Raw genomic sequence first — 20573 nt, 5'->3', positions numbered from 1 at the left:
TGACTAATCCCTGTTTCGTTTTTCTCCCACTCTGCATTCACAGCACCTTGACCAGGCTGAGAATCATTGCTGATGAAGGACAGCACACAGCAAGCTTGAGGTCCTCAAAGGAGACGAATATGTCCGATGTCAAAACCAAGAAACCATTCCTACAGCAGACAGCATGTTATACCTGGACTCCACTGATGTTTCCTGCTGTCTCCACACTCCCACACACAAAAGACTCACACACAGGCTCACACTGTGGGCAAAGAACACTGCAGGCCTTTCCTTCTTCATCAGCCAGCGAACCCAAGTTTTACAAAATCTGCTCCGATCCCACGACAGAGGTCTCAGAAACACAGGTCCCTGCCTTGCTCCATGGCATTTGCCAACAATGCAGCAGAGCAGCGATTCATTCCTAACCAAGCAGAGCAGGGAGGTTTGGCACTCAAGGGATTCTGCTCCATCTCCCAGGTAAACACCCCCGGGAGGCTTGGTCTGAATCCTTCCTGAGAAGGAAGCACCTACTGCTGCCCACGTCTCCTTCAACCAACCACTGAGACAAATGGTGGCAGCAGCTGCAGGATCTGAGTTCTCACAGAGGGGGGGAGACTGTACATCTGGCCAACCTGGCAACATGTCTCAGACCAAAGCAGAGGCGAGAACCTGTCTGCCATTAAAACCTGCAATATTATCCAGGTCTGCCCACAGCTCATCTGACATGACGGGGAAGACTCTTCAGTTTCCTGCTCCTTCACTGCGTAGGAATGAGGCCTAAAGCCATGAGATGGACCATGAGGCATGTGATGAAGGGATTACCATGGATTACCAGGTTATCAGGCCAGATGATGACCCTTACTGCTGCAATCAGCTGGGCAGAAGAGGGACTGAGGTGTCACCTTGTGCAAGACCCGCAGCCTTTGTAATTGAGGCTCTTCATATCCCTCGTTTACATATGACGTGGCTGCCCCCCCATTTATGATGGCAATAGCAGGAAATTTGACTATGGTCTCACCTCCACTTTAGCAAAAGGATCAACCTGACATTTGAAATCCTCTGTGAGGAGGATGAGACGAGTCAATGGGCTCGCTCATCTCTCTATCCCAAAGCAGAGACATCCATCTAGTAAGATTTGTGCTTCTGACTGTGTTGGAGCATACCCAGGAACACTTGTACACAGTGCTTGCTATACACTTATATTTTGTACATCTAGTACATTTATCACCAGCAACCTCACAACAACCTATAGCTTGTTGTTTCAATAAACTATACTTGTCACAAATCTGCATTTGTGAAAGTTCTTACTGAACACAACCAGACTTAAGAGCGCCCGACCTGTTCTAAGCAGTAACAAAGCCCAGCTGCACCCAGCCTTCTGATCTCTGAGGACCAGATGGAACACAAGGGCAGTTGTTTTCTGCCATATTTCTATACTCTTAAGGCAAGCCATGGCCATCTCCCTTCTTCTCAGGCGTATGTCTGACCCAGACGGTCTCCACGTGACACGGCAAAAAACTTGAGAGACCGCTGTGGTGTTTCTGCAATGTCCCCTGAACTGCTGAGGAGAGTGATGAGGTCTCACCCACAACAGGAGGCTGAACATGGCTCCTCCACAGCTTCACAAGCTCACTATGCCATCTGGTAAGGGGGCATGCAGGCCATACTATATTTAAGCAAAGTGGTCTGCCAGCTTGGTGGTTATGCGTGGCTGTAACCTACTGCCCATAAAATGCCATCAGACATCAGCTCACAGGCAGAGTCTCTGTACATCCCTGTGGCTAGAGAAGTTCCAGGGCAGGAGAAGAAACCTGTGTCAGACTGCCCAAGAGTCTGAGCATCTCAGTGCAATGGAACAAAACCCCCAAAGGCTCAGCAGGCCACATATCTGCTGGCTCAGCCCTCAGCAGAAGGTCCTACAGGGTGAGGTGCTTGAAAAGGCAGCTCTCCAGCCCCTGTCACCAGGTCCCCAAAAGTGCAAGTGTGCAAATGATCCATCACTTGCAAGTGAACAAAAATCCTGCTGGTTAAGAGAAACTCAGGATGTGCTACCCACAGCTGGCCCACTGTCCCCTTTCCATCTCACAGGGCAGCAGGGTTTCTGAGAGGGGACTGTAAGCAGAGGCTGCATTCTCCTGTTTTATGTCTGAACATTTACAGCACAAATGTGTCCCGTCAGTACCTGCCAGTCAAACACAAAAAGGCTCCACTTTGGGCCCACTGTCCCACAGTATGAACGTACAGGAAGGACAGCACATCTCAGAGCAGCATATTCATTTCCAGCCTCACTCTCACTCCTTTAAATCTTTGTGCAACTCTGAAACTTAACTGCTGAAAATCTTACCTTTTGGAAGGTTTCCAAAAGTGTATACGGGTGACTACTTATAAGAACAGGTAGTAAATTATGTAAGCACAGACTCAAATACTGCCTAAAAGCAATAGAAAACAGTGACTAACTATTGACTGCAACCAAAAATTTACTAAAAAAAAAAAAAAATAATCAGGCTGTGTCCATGGCTTCCCCAGCTGACAACAATCATTGCAAGGGTTGTCGCAGTCATTTACCAAACTAGGCTATCTCTGGGGGAGGGTGTGTGTTTCCATGCAGCACTGTCTTCCTCTCTGCATTATACTGTTTCCCATTATATTGTTTCCAGCATCTTTCCTCCCTCAGATTTGGTAAGGTAAGACTGCATGATGAGGCTCCTGGGGGCGTCACTGTGGAAGGCAAGTTCATGCTGTTTGAGTACTCCTTATTCTGTAAATGCTCACACTAAGACCAGCACAATATTCTGTAGAGTTTTTCTGCTGAGGAAGGAACTGTTTTAGCACTGTGGACTCAAATTTTCCACAAGAAATTCTATGAAGATTGTAAAAGCGTTTAAGTAAAATTATCTGTGTGGGGGCCACAAATTAAACTAGTGCTTCAGTTTTCAATAAGAATCATGATGCTGACCATGGAATCAAAATAGGGTAAGTAAAAGACAATTAACACAACTGAGGTGGACAAAACATCCTAAGAATTAATTTTCATGTGGTGGGTCCTTTTCAATTCCATCCTGAAGTGGAAGAGAGCAGCACAAAAAATGGAGGTGTCTGCCAACATGTATTTTCATCTATTTAATGAGGCTTGTACCAGGCAGGGTGAAGAGAGCAAGCCTGTACCTGTATTTAAGGGAGAAATTAAAAGCACAGGCCCCACCGGTCTGACACCATCCATATTCAGGGAATTACCATGAATTTTCAAAGAAATGCTAAAAATGTAATACTAAGTGAGATCTTCCTAGCAGAAACTCTTTATTTAGATTTTTTATAGTGAAGCACACGGGAAATAATCTGCAGAGGACAACGGAGCTGTCAGAGCTGTAAAAACCCTGTTGCCAAAGCAGAGGCAGCAATGATCCCTCTGAAAATGTTAAGTCAGAAGGAAATCACTAAAAAAATTGCTGGAGGACCTGGAGGGGAGATGCTATTTAAAGCTCTCTCTGCTGATGATAACACAAAAAAACAGAACCAGTCTATGAAATTTGTCAAAGACAAATTTAAGATGTGTCACCAGGCAAGAGGAGGACGAATTATTGAACAGTAAGACATGGATGACATGAAGGACTGGGAAAGCATCAGTGGGATATATTCTGCTGCTATGTACATATGACATGGTCCCCAGAACTAACACAAGGACTGCTGGAAAGGTCTCCCAGTACAGCAGATGGAAGCGAGGGAGGTGGAGAAGAGCCCTCCCCTTCCCCTCCAGGATAGTAAATGAGCAGCAGTACTTCTCATTGTTACATCTTTCAAAAGGCAAAGCCAGCACCTGGCCAGCATCTTGCACAGGTTTAGCTCACAAGGAAACAGAGTTAGCAAATACCAGAAGAAAAATAAAAGTGTTTCAAGTTTTAATGCCAAACATATTAATCATTTTTACAGTCAAAATAACTGCCATGAAGACACTGGAGATAAGGACTCCCTAGAGTTATTACTGGGCTCAATCAAAATCAGACCCTATAAAAAGTATGTGAGCATTTGCGTTATAGTGACTAAGAAGTGACTTGCAAATGCTTTTCCTTTTTAAAACGCACCCTCCAGTTTGAATGTCACAAACTGCTTCAGTCAATTACTGAGAAGGGGCTCGATCCTGTAAACTCATTAGTTCCTAATGCCTTTCTTTTTGTGCCTGTGACTTCAGTGGCTCAACTGAAATGCTTAAAGCTTCTCTCTGAGGTCAAACTTATGGACAGGAGCAAAAATCATGATTTTTTTATTTTCCCCCAAGGCTGATGTTTTCAAAACAGGAGCCTACAGCAAGTTTTGTAAGCCCACCTTTACACCACAAAGAGAATTCTCTCAAGAGCCTCACACCTGTGCCACAGGGCTTCTGATCTCCAGTGCTCAGGCCACAAGCAGATGAATACAAAATGCATCAGCTTGCTGGCCTATCTCTGCCAGCCCACCACATGCAAATCCCTCCTGGGGGCACCAGTACTGGGATGGCAAGGAAAAGGAAAAGGATACCTCGTGCCCAATTCAAAGAAAAGATGCTCAAGTGAGCAGGAAACCTGCCACCTCTGTTATTCCTCCACAAAGCACTTTAGTTTTCCCAGCCTGCAATAGCAGAATAACTGGGATGATCCGAAAATGCAGCTTAGGCTATTACTCCTTCATCTTGCATTTGAGATTTTCTGGTTTGAGCAGAAACAGGTGGAATCGAGCCTACTTAATCTTCCATAGCAAACTTGCACTTATGTTTTGTGTGGTGGGTGAACCCAAGCCTTTTAAGGTGCTTAAATCCCACCCTGTGGGATCTTAAATCCCTGTGGGATTTAAGAGGCACCCTCAGTGCCTCTGAGGAATGTCACTGAAGTTCAGGCCCTAGAGGACAACAGTGACAGTCTGCAGTTGAAGATGCTCATGGAAGCAGGAGAAACTCTCCACTTCACAGGAATTTTACAAACTGCCCTCTTCTGTGCACTGCAAACACTGCAGTTACTGAATAACTGTTTGGTCATTTTACAGTTCTGTGACATCACTAGAAAATGCCAACCCATCTGCTGTAAGGTGAAAATTAGGAACATGAGACACACTTTAAGGGAGGGTCAGGCTGAGGGGGTCTTACTAATTTAGTCACAGCCTCTGACAAACAGAAAGGGGCAGTGAGGGCTGGCAGAGGAGCCCTTCTGCAGGCCCTGCCTCACTCCAGCAGCCGCACTCCTTGTCTGGGGGCGCCTGTGGGCCTTGAGTTTGTTCATCTCAGTTAACAGGAGATTGTTTTAAGCCTGCTGATAACAGTCTCTCCCTCTGCCCCCTGCGGCAGCTCCTGAAGTTTACTGCCTGCTGAATAGGGAAGTGCTTGTTTAAAGGACACCCCCTCTAAATTTCACTGGGTTTCCCCCAGCTCTAACATGGTGGGTGCTGACAAACAGCTTATCCACTGAATTCCCAGTTACGAAAACCTCAACAATTCCTCCAGCAGCCTTCTCCGCTCCACACTAAAAAGCCCCAGGCACTTCAGACTCCCCCAAAGGGCAGCTGCTCTCTCCTACATCATCACTGCTACCCTTCTCTGACTGTGCCTAACACCATTAACAGCCTCCTTGAGGACACCAAGGTTGCAGAGGTCCCTGCCAGACCAGAAATATCCACGCACAGACCAGGCAACTCTCCTACAAGGGAGGATCAATCACTGGATCTTGTCCTGCCTCATGACCCCAAGCTGCTGCAGCAGCCCAGCACTGCCCCTCAGCTCCCCAGCACCCCACGTGTCAGATGCCACTGGTTGACCAGCACCAGCCCTGCCGACGAGCTGCGCTCAGGCCTGCAGAGTCACGGGCAAGAGGGAATCCTGTCCAGCAGGAAAGCACTCACCAGCTGCAGCAGCTGATAGCCCCAGATCTTCCCCCAACCATGTAGGAGGATGTTTCATACACACCCTGACCCTCGATACAGCACAGTGCTGTCTCATACATCAAGGGGACAAAAGACACTTGAGGCATCACCACATTCCCTCACGTGTCAAAGAAGCCCCTGCCCTGCCTGCTCCTGTGAGACCGACTGCACACAGCTGAGTGTCCACTGCCCGAGTGTTCCCTTCCCACCTCTGTTATTTCTTTACCAGCACCTGCTGGACCAAGTTGCTGACAGAGGATTTTCCATCACAATACAAACTACGCAGAGAGTCCTCACATTTGCACAAACATCAGACAACAGATTCACACAGACACTTGTTAACATCCACACTTTGTTGAGCACTTCCCAAAATGAATTTTAAATGAAATACTGAAATGAATACTGCAAATTGTGGCTTTTCTCAGACAGCCAAGTTTACACCAAAATTCTTCTTCAATAAGAGCTCTCCATTTAAACGGATATATTTCTTCAGTACCCATAAATGAACATATTCTCCTTTTGGATAGCATTATGCTTTAAATTAGTGTTGCATAAATACCGTTACCTTTTTTGGTGAAAAACTCCTTGGAATATTTCCCCAACATAGCGTATTTTCGAGGGATTTTTCCCAGCAGTTCAATGATCAATGCTATGTGGTCTGCATTGGAGAACATTGCCAGCAAAACAGAAACATACAACAGTTTAATCAGTACATTGCATGCACACACTAACACTGGCCCGGTACAGACAGAAATAGATTGATCCTGGTAAAAACCACACGTGCACACTGCTTGCTCAGTGGCTACTTTGGAAAGATCCTTTCAGCAAAAATTCCTTCTCAAAACAACGTTTGAGTATCAGCTGCCACAAACGAGTTTTGCCACGTAATTTAAAATGTACCAATAGTTATTTTTCAGAACACGTGGCTAAAAAAATAAAAAATTTGTCAGAGATTCCTGCGCATTTTGCTTTTCAAAAAGAAAATTTTGTCGTATGATTTCAGGAAATGCTCCTCACTGGGACGTGCTATAACCAGCAACAGCAATTCCACTTCTGTCTGCATCACGGCACCTTTCAAAAAGAAGAGGTACTACCTCTGCGATTGAAGAATTCCCGAGAATATTTTCCAGATAGAGCAAAGTGCCTTGGGATATTGCCTAGCAGCTCTATGATGTGTGCTATGTGGTCTATGAGGGAGAGAAAAAAAGGATACGGGAGTGGAAGGGGCAGGGAAAGGATGGGATAAAAAAGAAGAGGAAAGAAACTGGAATTAGTAAAAAATCAGAAATAGTTTCAAATCAACAATGTTTGCAGCAAATCCATGCAGAGGTTTCCAGGATCAGCAGAGCTCTGGCATCATTAGTAGCATTTAGGAACAATGAATGATGCCCACATTACCACTGCAAAGAGCATTTACAAGCAAACAAGCATGAAAATGGACAGGTATACAGATGGAAGCAGGAGTTAACTCTGATTTAAAAAAAAAAATTAGTAATTGCCTAATTCAAATAAGAATACACAATGTAAACATTATTCCACTGTCACTCTTATAAAGAGGAAATACTACCAAGTTCAAATTTGTCGTTTCTTTTCTAAACTAAAATGTTATTTTCAATCAGGTTTCCACACATATGCAGTCTTACAAGAAGGGCAGTTTAATTCCTTCAGGTAGTTGTTAAGTAGATGAATATCTGCAGAAGGGACTTTTTGCCCACCCATTGCTAGTGGTGGAACTTAAAACTAAAAAGAAAAAAAATCATATTTATATTCTGAAAACAATGTGTATGAACAGTTCTACTCAAACACAAAACTTAACCCCACTGTAAGCTCACTGGAAATTTAAGAAGAAGAGAATGAAAATATGTAGAAATTCTTACTGTGTCTCAAAAGATTCATACCTTCATCCCTGGAATAGTCTTCACCAGAGTGTGGTTCAAACAAATAATCTCCAGTTGCTAGTTCAAAAGCCTATAACATAACAGACATATTTATGGTATTTCAGAAATAATGTTTTTGATTGTAAGATGTCAGCAAAACATCACAACTGTCTCAGAACCCAGAGGGAATTAACATTCAAAGGTCAAGACTGAGGAGAGGGACCATCTTACCTGAGGACCATCATTCCTGCAGTGCAAGGACAGCAGGAACCTGGGCTCTGGAAAGCCCCACACTCAGCCTGGGGCTGGAGGCCCGGCAACATGTTCAACGTGGCTTTACATACTAATGTGTTCTCTGGTGGTCATGTTAAGATTGTGTGAGTTAATGAGGCTCAGAGGTACTTCTAAATATATAATAAGAGCTACACATGTATCTGAAGGCTCTTTACCTGTCAGACTGCACACTGGAGACTGAACTAAAAAAGTCTGAATCACAAATAAAATCCATTTATAGTTGTAATTAACCACCTGAAATAAGCGAACAGAGTAGGCTTCTTGGAAGACTCAAATTCTAGAAAAAAATTTTTTTTAAGTATTTTTGTTGAATCAGAAGTCATCAAAGTAAATACTGCAATAATGGGGTAAACAGTGAGACTGACACTGATGGGGAATCCAGAGCAGACAACATAACGTGATCCCTCGAGGCCATGGCAATGCTTCAATGGGATGAAAACCCTGTGCCATGGTACGGCAAACCTGAGTTTCTCTTTATGGGTGCAATGACTATGAAATGCCAAGAAGCACTGAAGCAACTATGAGAGCCCCTTGTGTAAAACATGAATTCCTCTAGTTTAATTTGTTAAACTATTCTCTTTCAGCTCTGGCTCAGCAATTGCCCAAGAAACTACAGGAATCTAATTTTTTCCAGGTGGTTTAAACACCAAAATATTTTCCACGTCCAAGACCCGGGAAAACATCTGATCCAGAAAACCATTCCAAAAATCAGGCAGAACTTCCTGGCACAGTTCTAGGATGGGATTTCATTTTGTTAGAACATTTACTACAAAATATCCGTCTCCTGAAAATAGACAGTTTTCTGTTGCAATTTATAATCTGGAGTTGTTAAATCACCTGTAAATTTAGCCTATTTATGGGTACTTGTCTTTTTCAAGCTGTGAACTGCAGTGTCATCCAAGTGGGCTACAGCCAACACAATTCACTGCAATCACACATAGCAGCCAAGAAAACAAGAACACTCCTTGATGACATTTCTGTTGATCATATGAATGGGCCTTTAATTTCTAAAGTCACTATCACTTAATAAACAGTCATTCCCTTTTTCTTTTATTCTACTCTTAGCTCAACATTGACAGTTTTCATTTTACAGCTGGAAAAAGTCTGAAGGACTTCATAAAATACCAGATTTCTAAACTGAAATAGATTTCAACAGTAGCCAGAAGAGACCACTGGGACAGACCCCAAACACAACACAGAGAACACTGTCATTCTCTTGAACATGAGACTGAGAAGATCCAAGGGTCCTCTCCATATCTCATGGACCAGCTTTCCTAGAACACATGCTGATGGGGCTGATTTCTGAGCACATTAAGAAACTCACTGCTGTAACAGATTCCCAGAGAAGAACAAAAATGTAGCTGAATTTAGCCACAAAGGTAGACTCCACAAGAATACAGTTTCTGTACCAAAAAATGACGTATTAATAGCTTGATATGTCTGCGTGGGACAAAAAAGATTAAAATGAAAAACTGTAAAAACTGTCCAGAGAGGAGCACAAGAATTAACATATCACTGTGCTACTCTGAATGTTAGATCAGTTTGTGCATCGCAAAAGCTGCAAACTCTCATAGGTTTGGGATATTTATACCACCCTCTCGCTGAAGAGAAACTAAAGGTTTTCAAAATGATGCTGCTTCTTTTTTCCATTTTGTGTATAGCTCTGACTATCCCAGGAAGGGCTGGAGCCACAGCACCTCATTACTTCCTGACTCTCTCTAAAGGACTCTGCACTGAGAACAAAAAAACTTCCAACTCAGATGCACACAGGGACAGCCTAGAGACAGGTGCTGGGATAAATATTTGTAATAATTCTTAGCATCCATGGAGGACAATGTCCCACAGTTTCATCTGTGGCAACCTGGTAACACGTTCCCAGATCTCTGTAGGATGGACTGGCCATGCAGCACAAGATAAATGAAATTAATTGAGCCTCATTTAGAAAAGAATAAAACCCAGATCTAGGTTTTTATCATAAAGAATCAGCATTAAAAATACACTAATAAACACATAAACAGCTGCAAGAAGGACAATGACACCTTTGGATTGTATCAGTCAGGGTTCTTCTGCTCTTTAAACCCACATCCAAATGCAAGGTGCACTGAAAAGCCCATCCCACTAGCGAGTCAGTGCCGCTGGAAGAGCAGCTCTCTGTCACTGGCTAATCAGAACCACAGTTTTGGCCATACTCTGCTGCTCTGGACTTCCTGGTCACTTCCAGTACTTACCCACGCTTTACACCCAGCTGTAGGTAATAAAACCACCCAGCCCCCATAAGGGAAGTCGCTGACACTCTGCAATGGCATCAGGAGGCCAAGACCCGCAGGGTGAGCACAGTGCTGTACGTCACAATCCTGTCACCAGCCCTGGGGGAAGGGACCACCCCTCTCCTCAGCTCTCACTTGTACCTGCAGACCTGTGACCAGTCTGGGGCCAACAGCATGAGGGTAAGCCTGTCAAACTGGAGAAAGGCCAGGGAAAACCTGGCCTTAGGTGTTCTGAGCAGAGGATATAGGATGGGAGGCTGGTGCAGCTGGGTTTGCTCAGGTTGGAGAAGGAGAGGAGGAGGGATTCAGTTGCTGCACTCCACTGCCTGGAGGCAGTAACACAGAAGACCAAGATACACTCTTCCCAATGAAAGGACAACAGGGAGGAAACAAGATCTGCGAGATGGGAAATTCCAATCAAATACAAGGAAAAAAAATTCTTTGGCAACACTGGCTGAGTACTGGGACAGGCTGCTCAGAAAGGCTGTGGAAATGCCATCCTGACAGGTATGTACCCCTGAACTGGACGAGGCTCTGAATTTCATCTGAATTTTCATCTCTGAAAATCATCTAATTTTCATGTCAATCCTGGTTCAAGAAAAAGGCACACTACTAGAAATCTCTTTAAACCTAAATTTGGCCGTATTTTTCATGATGCTACAAATACAGAGTAACCATAATTTACTTAGTTTCCCTTTGAAAGTATTAATTTATAAAAACTAGTTTCTTGACAGAAACTCCAACTTTGAAATACCATAATGTTTTTTCCTTAATGTTGACATTTACCTCAATAGAAGCCAGCATTTCATTTATTATATGGAGATATAAATTGAGATGCAGCACACTCAGCATATGCCACAGAAGCCCAAGGCAATCATCCATCCTTACTGACTGTACTCGCAATTCCCACTTACCACTTTCCTAAGGTTATCACAAAAAACCACTTAAACTGCTTTTCTCCATCTGCAGATGGAGAACCTTTCACAGAATTAGGCTCTGGAGAGGCTCTGTTTCTTTCCTGCCACACGATTGTATATGAACCTACCACACTACTGAACTGTTGGTATCACTACTGGATATTATGGAACCATGTCTAATCACACAATTGGAAATAGCTACATTTTCACTGTGTGACAGCTGTGTTCTCAATCTGGTCATTGAAAAATGGATGCATGCCTAGGGAAAGCTGTCTGGGAGAGGACTAGAAGAACAATTCACTTGGACTGCATCAGCTTCCCTGAACTGAAGCTCCAACTGAAAAAGGACAAGCTACAGGCCAGAATTATTGTTTTGACAGATGAGATCCGGCTCTTGGCCAGAGTTTCTCTGCCCCAGCTGAAATGAAGAAATGTGAATGAGATGACTGTAACTGCTTTAAAAATAGGCTTGGTTTTAAGAATGCTGTTCCACAGGTAAGTGGGAGCATGGAAAGAAGAGCAAAAAAGCTTTTTGAGACACGCACACCTCCTGACAGTTTGTTCTCCCATGGATATCTGAAGAGCTGGGCAATGGAAAGAATATGAAAGGTATTTTGCACAGTTAGTACTTGGTAAGAAAGGTCAGATATACAAAACAGAGACTTTCTTGGGATGCTTGGAAAGAAAACAGGGTTCTTTCATTTGCCATACTCCTATCTCAGAATCATGCACATCCCATGGAAAGTCAGCTTCTCTGGAAAATCATTTTCTGTTAAATGTTTCAGATTGTCCACCCACCACCCTCAAAAAGGGTGTACAGTGATTAATAACAGCATTCTGTACTGTATCTGCCTACTGAAAAATATGTGCATAACGACTTCAGGTTTTTCTCCTCTCAAACCCACATTTTTGATTTTCCATTTTTCCTCACACTACTGCCTCTGTGCAGGCTGAGGCTTGTCATCACACCTTTGGTATGTGCCACTCACAGATACTAGCATGATAATACTCATGATCCCATGGAGACATGATCATTTTTCCCTGCTTACAACACTATAAGAGTAGTTAAGGACAGTTACCTCTCCACCCCACGTTGGAGGACATCATGCAAAGAAGTAAATCAGGGACACGAGCTCCCAGTTACCTACAAGCACTTACACGTAGGTTTTATTTTGACATCCTAAGTTACTATATCATGCTAATTCTTCATTCTGTTCCTCCGAGTTCTCTCACATGAACAGAAATGCTCATACTAAAAACCCACCACTGTAAGCTTGCTTGCTTGTAGTAGCACCTCCCTCATTTTGAAAGCTCTTTGCCCATCCCCTTCCCTTCGCACTCAGTAGTGTTTTCTTTCATCATTTATATTCTCTTTGGGTAGATAAAACACCAAGTACAATTTTCACCTTCCCTGACTTCCTGCTGATCTGCAGCTATGATCTATTTGCTAGTTCTTATTGTAAAAACAAGATGCTGCAGGAATCACAACTCTCCAGAAAAGCCACCTCAGAAAAGTGTTAAAAACATATCTTGTTCATGTCCCAGCTTGTGATAAAGTCATCTCCTCCCTGCAGCTGCAACAAGAGCGCACATAATGAACAACAAAAGTCATGATGAGACTCATCACTTCAGGTGTTTTTCCTGTCTCAAATCCAGAGCATAAACAAGGAAAAGTGGTAGAATCGTGGTGCTTGCAGTCATTTCCAGGAGCAATACAAAGGGATGCCGTCTGCCAGTACCAACTCCCTCATCTTGCCAGGATTTCTTGGCAGCAGCAGTGGCGTACTGTGTTCCACGTTTTCTGGGATTTAGGAAATGCTAAATCATGCAGTGTCTGTTCAGTTTCTGCTCTACAGAAAGCAACCCTCTCAATACTGCAAATGTGGAAATGCAGCCTGATAAAATTAAATCATCAAGAGTGGTTTCAATCCTGTCAAAGGTACTGCTGGCTCCAAATCTATTCCTTTTTTGGGGTGAAACTGAGAGATGCACCTCCCCATTGGCACAATTAAATTAAGGCTTAGTACAGTAAGGGAACATTTTCTGGAATTCAATAAATATGGAGAGTGAATCCCATATCTAGCTGTGTCTAGCTTTCCATGAGAGCATCTGGATATTCCACTTAAACAGGCCACATTGTCAGAAGAAAAATACAAGAGCACCTTACAATTTCCCTAGCAAAATTTATAAACATCCAGAAAATGACAGCAACAATCACTCCGCCTGAGGTCACCAAAGTCTAGGGAAAAAAAATATATGTTACACTTTTTTGCATGCTTTGCTGAGCGCAGAACAAGTGAACAACTCCATCGTGGTCTGGAAAAGCCCACTGACATCCAACCTCCTTCATTAGTTCCCCAGCACTTTGTGCATGCACTGATTATAAGCTCCCAAAGATACACATCATTCTCTTTTTTTCCCCTTCCTTTTTATTTAGTTTTTCTTAAAGACTGTGAGACTCAGGTCACCTGAGCACAGGACTGGTACTGGCCTGGGGATACTCATGCTCATCCTTTAAATCTGATCTGAAGAAGTCAGGGGTACAAGAACTGGGCCACGTCAAACCATCTCAAATTAGAAGATTCAGCTCAGAGGCTGCTGGCTTACAATGCTGCTTATTTCACTGACATAACATCAAAGAAACAGCACTGTAAGGTTATTAGCACTGAGTTATTTTGCCCTCTTCTGCTATTTGGGTGGAGTCGTTAACATGTCCCTGATTAAGTCTGCTTCCAGCACAAGTAATCCTGACCAGAAACTCTGGCTACTCACACACTGAAGACAGTACAAGTAAAACAGACTGTTCTTTCCTGGAAGCTGTACTGAAACCACAGAGTTCATGCCTAGGCAAAGCCAACCCATACCAGCAGAGGCCAGGTAAGGAACCCTCTACACACAGACGTGACATAACATGTCCCAAAAGCAAGATTCATAAGGGGGTTTTCTGGAAGCTGCTGTGCACACAGGAATACAGATGTTTTGCATGCCTAAGGTCCATTTATCAGAGGCTTTTGTTTAAAAACATCATTTCCATCCTCATTACTAAAGATAATGTAAAACTGATGAGCAAATGGTATGATGAAAAAAAGACAGTCTGCTGCTGCTGTGGTAAAACACAACCTCTGAGCTTGCCTTAACACACTTTATGCCATAAAGCCAACACAAGAACCAGTAGCTTTGCTTCTCTTCGTCAATGCTATTCTCAGTGAGCAAGACTATTTCATCAGCAAGCACAAGGCAGCGAAAACCTGAGGCTCATATGGAGATCCATAAAGCACAAGACCAAGTTAAGATCCCAGGTGAATCCTGGTACCACGCATTCCACGTCCTCCATCATAAAATCCAAGATACATAAAAAGATTGATGTTTTTTACATACACATAAATCTCTGACACAGAAACCCTAGGGACACTAAATTTATTATATTCCTGGACCACTCATTTTGCATAGTACTGCTTCCAAAAATGCCCTTAATGACTCTGGACTTGTACAAGCATCGAAACATGACTAAGTCATCTCTTTGTTCCCCTTTGACAGTCTCGGACAACATGGCTAATCGGGTATCTGAGCTGTATTTTGGGTGAAAATAAACACCTCCTGGTCCAGCAGACAATTCTTCTGAAAACACACTTAACAGTAAAAATTATGGAACAAAGTGAATTAAGTATGAAAAAGCACAGTAACCTCAAAGGGCATATTAAGCAGGTACTACAAGGAAACCAAATCTGAGAAAGCAAGTTTGTAGTGGCATTAAAACACTTTGGTACTTCACAGTTCTTGACTGCTCTAGGGATTAGGGAGATTAAAATCATAATTTCCAAACACAGCCTAAATAAGTTATTTGGGAGTTTGCAGTTCCACATCAAGAATGTTTCCCTGGCTGTTAATCTCTGTTACAAGTCCTCTGCAGAAAGAGTTATTAAGGTCTTCAAGGCAATCCCTACCTCAGAGTTGTTTTCCATCTGATGCAGGATCAGTGTTCACAGTGCTCTGACCCATTTTCTCAGCCACACAGGAAGGAAAGTAGATTCTGGGGGGTTTCTAACGACGAATTTTTTCGGTGAGCTCGAGAGCCTGCTCTCTGTTTTTCACACAACTATACAATGATGACAACTGAATTCAACAACTCTGTCAGTGCTGTAAGTGTATAAAATTTCTACTGCATTTTTTAAGGGGAAAAACCCCAAAGTCTATGGTAGAAGACAGAATTAAAGCACTTCTGTCTCAAATGCCCTGCTATCTCTAAAACCTACATAACACAAAAACAGAAATATAATTTCCCGATTAAAATATTTCATATGTAATTGTGAATCTGAGGTAAGATACCTCCAGGGGCAATGACGCTTTAGGCTTTTTTTCCCTGAGTTTGAAGAAAGCAGTAATGCTTATATAACATGGAAGAGAAAGTGTAAGAGGCTGGGCAATCCCAGGTATTTTAAGAATATTTTATTCCCCGGGTACGACATTGCTATTAAATACCCCACAATCCTAGACATATTTCAGCCTTCTTTATACTGTCTTTAGCTACAACACTGTACATAAAATTAGCAAGGGCAGGTACAATCCTAAAGAAACATGAATATAGGGTATAATACCATAAAAGGTTATCAGTTAACTGAGGTTTACAAAATATCAGGTAATAGGAACAAAAGACTCTTTAATGATTTTGTAGTTAGTTAAGAGAAGAATCATAAAGGAAAAAAACTGTGGAATATTTTCTGTGCTTTGTTTTCAATGTAATAAAAAACTTGCACATTTTGTCCCCAAATGGAAGAGTAATTTTGGAAATGGATCTTTTTTTCTGTATACTAAAGCAAAAGCTAGTATTCGACTCCAGAGAAAACATACTTTAATTTCACTTAGGGGTTAGTTACTTCCAACACATGGCCTGCTGAGTTTATAATATGTAGGATTTTATGTTCCTTTCAATCCTCCTCCTCCTCTCTCTCTGAGCTGTGCAATTCTTCTCATCACCCACGCCTGCAAACTGTGTCTAGTATTTGAGCCTCCTCCTCCTCCTCACACTCTTACTCTTTTCAGACATGTATTTGTAAAATATAAAGATTTGATTAAGTTTTCACTTTTAAAATAGACAAAGGTATTTTTAATGCATTTTTTTGGAAATACACACTAGCTTTAACGAGAAGATGCATGTAGTTTGTTTGTCCTCAACTACAAACAAGAGTGTTTCAAAAAGCTGCACGATTAAGTTTTCACTTTTTCTGCTCTCTAAAGATTTTTAAAAATCTGTCATTTCAGTTCCCATATTAAAACTAATTCTACAGAAAGTTACCACATATTTTACACTAATAAACTAAATTCCTTCTCTTCAAAGTTTAGAACTTGAAGCTGTGACTTGCAAGCCTGATCTGATCCATGTTTTCACTACACTTGGCAAGAATTTAAAGTATTTCACTGTTTTGCCACTTTACACAAGAGAAAAGAATGTAAACACAGCAAACAGTAGCACAGATTCTAAGACTGGAAGGAAATATGCAGTTGTACTATTTCAGTTACATTTTGTCATTTAAAATACACATATATTTCCCTCTAAACTTGCATGTTTTTGACTACCAGTTTAAAATGCATCACACGAAAATTAGGAATGTTCTCAAAAATACTTCCTTTTGATTAAGAAGGCTTGAGAAATTGAGATAAAGGGAAGAAATCATCAGTAGCTACCTGATACAACGTAATTCATGATAATGTATTTGTGTCAAAATGTCAAAAGCATCCCCATCAGGTTTCCCCACTAAATAAACCAGGTTTTAGGAGGTTTAGTCTCGTAAAGTACACATTGTATTGTTCTTACCATACATGCTGTACTCCAGATATCAGCAGGTGTACTGTAACCTGCTCCTATTAAAACCTCTATGGATCTATATTGTCTTGTCTGGATGTCTTCTGTGAAGTGTTTGTGCTAAAACAGAAAGAACCACATTAATGGAAAAAAAGGATAATAAAAAGAGCTGTTCTAAACAGGGAACAGCTAAAGGGATGTAGTTACACTCACCACCCAGCAGGCATTTCCCAGGTCAGCAATTTTAACTCTAATTTTATCTGCATTTCTTGGGTCCAGTGGATTCACCAGTAAGTCAGCAGCACGAGTTTTTGCTAACACAAGTAAAATGCAGAATAGTTAATATTCTGAGTGTACAATTCATTATCTCTAAGCAGTTCTGCCTTTACATTTCACCCAGTGTTGTCATACACTGAGACATCAAAATAATTTGCTGAATGTTCCAAGAAATTAAAGCAAAATAAATAGGATTTCTTACCTTGATTTCTAAATATCCTTATACACTTCAAATGCACATTTTTTGCATTCTTTAACTGCCAAACAACTATTATTAGAATATCCAGAGTAGCTTCTAAGCAAAACCAGTGCATATTCAGACAGAATTCAGACGGAAAATGTTAAAACTCAGACTCCAAGAACTCCACATGAAAAGATATATTCTTGGAACAGTTTGGTTAAGAAAATAAACCCTGCACTTCCATGCCTGGCTAGGGTAAATAAAATTTGGCTCGATTTTTTCTTTTTTTTTTTTTTTTTTAATCTGCCTCAAGGGGAAAAGACCCACCAAAACCTGGCTGCTTTGAGAGCCTGGGGACTGTCACCCTTTTCACAATTAACTCAGCAGTGAATCAAAGTTCTCTGAAGGTCCTGTCTGCATCAAGTATGATCCAGACTGAAAAGGTAGAACTTCAACAGAATTAATCTTGGCTCCTGGGACACTGACAACCTCTACACAGATCAGTGGAGGTGCTGCTTCTCTTTGTTTTGACACACCACCTGCTAGTTCCTAAACTGCATTGGAAAGAAAGCAGATGACTTGACTGTGGAAGACAGAACCAGGTATCACAAACCACAGAGCAGCACAGATCTGGTCTCAGTTTCCTTGTCCCTGAGCTACAAAGACTAAATTGGAAATCAATGGTAAGATAAGAAAGAGGTACAAGATCCAAAAAGCACTTGTGATTCTAATGATCTGTTAAATTGGTGTAAGAATTCGACAAGGAAAATATACAAGACAATGAGAAAAAACACTGGATGTCGTAATGGGGAGTCAGGAGTGACTGAAATCAGGTGAGGATCTTCAACTGCTGATACAGGAAACCTGAACTGGTCATCAGAGCACTGAATACTGGCCAACCAGAAAAGAAAGTGGCAGGGTCCCCCAGGGGAGAGAAGGAATGAAAATACAGAACTACATTGCAGAAGACAGAAGGGGTAATGACCTCAACAAATAGTCCTCTAAAAAAGCTGGAATGGAATCCCAGACTCGAGTTTATAAAAAGCACCAGCATAAGGCATAGAAGTAAAATACTGAAAAGGAACTCATAAGACTAGTGAACTTAATATTAAAGTCTTCCCTTACAAGAATGCTGCATAGTGCAGTCTAATTTTTTTTAACACAATCACATGCATTAGTCAAGAAATAACAGGACTTTTCTCAGTTCAGTAGTCTTCGGAAAAAAAAAAAGAAAAAAAAAAGACAGTGCTAGATAAATCCTTCCCACATCTTGCTGAAGGTGAAGGACTGCAGTAAATAAAGTGGAAAGGGGAGAAAAAGCCTCATGAGTAGAATATCTGAATATGACATTAGAGAACAGCTTTCTTCAACTTTCTTCTAATAGAGCAGGCAATAGGCAAGTGCCTATACTTTTGTGTTTTTCTTAGGAACATATGATGTTTATGTCCTGTATCTTCTGAGAGATGAATTCTTGGATCCTGAATTTGACAAACACAGATCATTCACAACTGAAAGTGAAGTCAGAAGGAATACACCTTTTAGTAAGTATTTGCAAAAAAGCATTCAAAGAAGCTTAAACTAAGCACAAAATAAGCGAGCACTTCTGTGTCCTAATTCTGTAAAACCTAAGAAATATCACCTTAATTCTCACAGTCTCAGCATGACAGTGTACTTACTTAGTAAACATTCAAACACTGGAAGGAGGAGGAGAGTAATGAGGAAATTACAGATCTATCTTCAGGGCATTTGGCCATGCAGTGAAAACTTTAAAAGGATAAAACCTGCTCACCCACTGAACATAACTTGGTCTGTGCACCAAATGAGGTAAGTACCCCAAAAAAATGAGACCATGCCACTTACTAATGTATAGCAATGCCTAGACACTAATTAAGTCTACTTCAGTACAAGAAAAGGGCACTAAAGTGAAAAAGTAGCACCATTTAAAAATACTGAATAGCGTGCAACTCTTGCATGTTTCTTCTTTCTAAATACTTCATATGCTTTATTACTGTTTATTATTATTGATATCACTAATATTCATAACATTCAGCTTTTCCTCTTTCTGCAGAAGAAGTGAGCTATCACTGAATTTACTGTCTTTACTCTTTCTTTGCATGAAAGGTGTGTGAACTGATGAGGTAACATCAAGGAGGAATAAAGTAGGTTTATTTCTCCAGCTATGGAGATAAGCTGCTTCCATGATGACAAAACTAGCTTTACGCCCTGGAGGCATGAGGATTTTACACATCACCCCAGGAAAACAGCAGTAGAGTCTTTCTGCCTTTATACAGCTAGCAGAACAAATGAAGAAACTACTAGGCATCCAGGAATCTCCCGTATATTGTTCCAGGGACTTCAGAGTGTAAGGAGATGGACTGGAAGCCTCATTTTCCAGGATCTTAGCATATTCCAGAAATACAGCTCTGTTCAGTTGTATTTTATTTCACATTTCTTACCTTATCTGTCTGACTCTGTAATAAATTGTGTGAACTGCTCTCATAAAGTCTTAAACCAAGAAATACACTTGGCTGCATTTTTCAACACGGTTCTATTTAAATTTAGTAAGTTCATCTGTAACAATGCTAATGGCAGGCTTGGTGACCTTCTCCCTAAGCTCTCTCATTTTCTTCTATCTGCTTACAGATTTAGTCTCTCAATATTTTCTTTATTGAAGCTGAAACCCATATATTTATGATTTAGCCAAGGGCACTATAAATAAGACCTATGTGTAATACCCTGAAGCTATTTAATTCAATGGCAAAAATCCAGCTCTTTACAATGACACCTTCCATGTCTTCAAATAAACAGGATTTACAGGCAAAAGCTTTGGATCGGAGCAGTTCTGATGGCCAGAATTTAGATGTCCAAACAGAGGCTGAATCCAGAAAAGTCATAATGAGTTGATGGTTGGCAACATGCCCTGACGAGTTTTAAAAGGTTAAGAGAGGAACTGTTTGACACAGAAAGAACCACTAATGAATGAAAACACAGCATATTACAGAATTTTTCAATATGACTGAGAAAAGATGTGACAAAAAGTAACAGATAGAAGCTGCAGCCAGACAAATTCAAACTTGCTACAACTCTCCTGAAACAAGT

General features: G+C 41.5%; 2 protein-coding genes across 10 annotated transcripts in view; one reads left to right on the top strand and one right to left on the bottom strand.

Annotated features, from left to right (window-relative positions):
- The window catches only part of KMT2E (lysine methyltransferase 2E), a 62478-nt gene extending 61214 nt beyond the window's left edge, over positions 1-1264 (top strand). For all 5 annotated transcript variants that reach the window (XM_027639584.1, XM_027639581.1, XM_027639582.1 and 2 more), the window contains one exon: positions 44-1264. The gene's annotated coding sequence lies outside the window, so the exon portion shown is untranslated. The remainder of the gene's footprint in view (positions 1-43) is intronic.
- Positions 1-20573, bottom strand: part of SRPK2 (SRSF protein kinase 2) — a 140201-nt gene that overhangs the window by 1709 nt on the left and 117919 nt on the right. For 3 of the 5 annotated variants that reach the window (XM_027639587.1, XM_027639589.1, XM_027639588.1), the window contains 5 exons: positions 17231-17331; positions 17030-17137; positions 7761-7830; positions 6957-7049; positions 6428-6520 (listed from right to left, as the gene is read on the bottom strand). In XM_027639587.1, the coding sequence (XP_027495388.1) occupies positions 6428-6520; positions 6957-7049; positions 7761-7830; positions 17030-17137; positions 17231-17331 (465 nt within the window). The remainder of the gene's footprint in view (positions 1-6427; positions 6521-6956; positions 7050-7760; positions 7831-17029; positions 17138-17230; positions 17332-20573) is intronic. The other 2 variants (XM_027639590.1, XM_027639591.1) reach the window with 2 other exon arrangements.

Source organism: Corapipo altera, unplaced genomic scaffold (genome assembly GCF_003945725.1).
Source record: "Corapipo altera isolate COAL_440 unplaced genomic scaffold, ASM394572v1 1b, whole genome shotgun sequence".
In the NCBI taxonomy this organism is placed as follows: Eukaryota; Metazoa; Chordata; class Aves; order Passeriformes; family Pipridae; genus Corapipo; species Corapipo altera.
The sequence above is the reverse complement of the archived record's forward strand: the minus strand, read 5'-3'. Positions and strand labels throughout refer to the sequence as shown.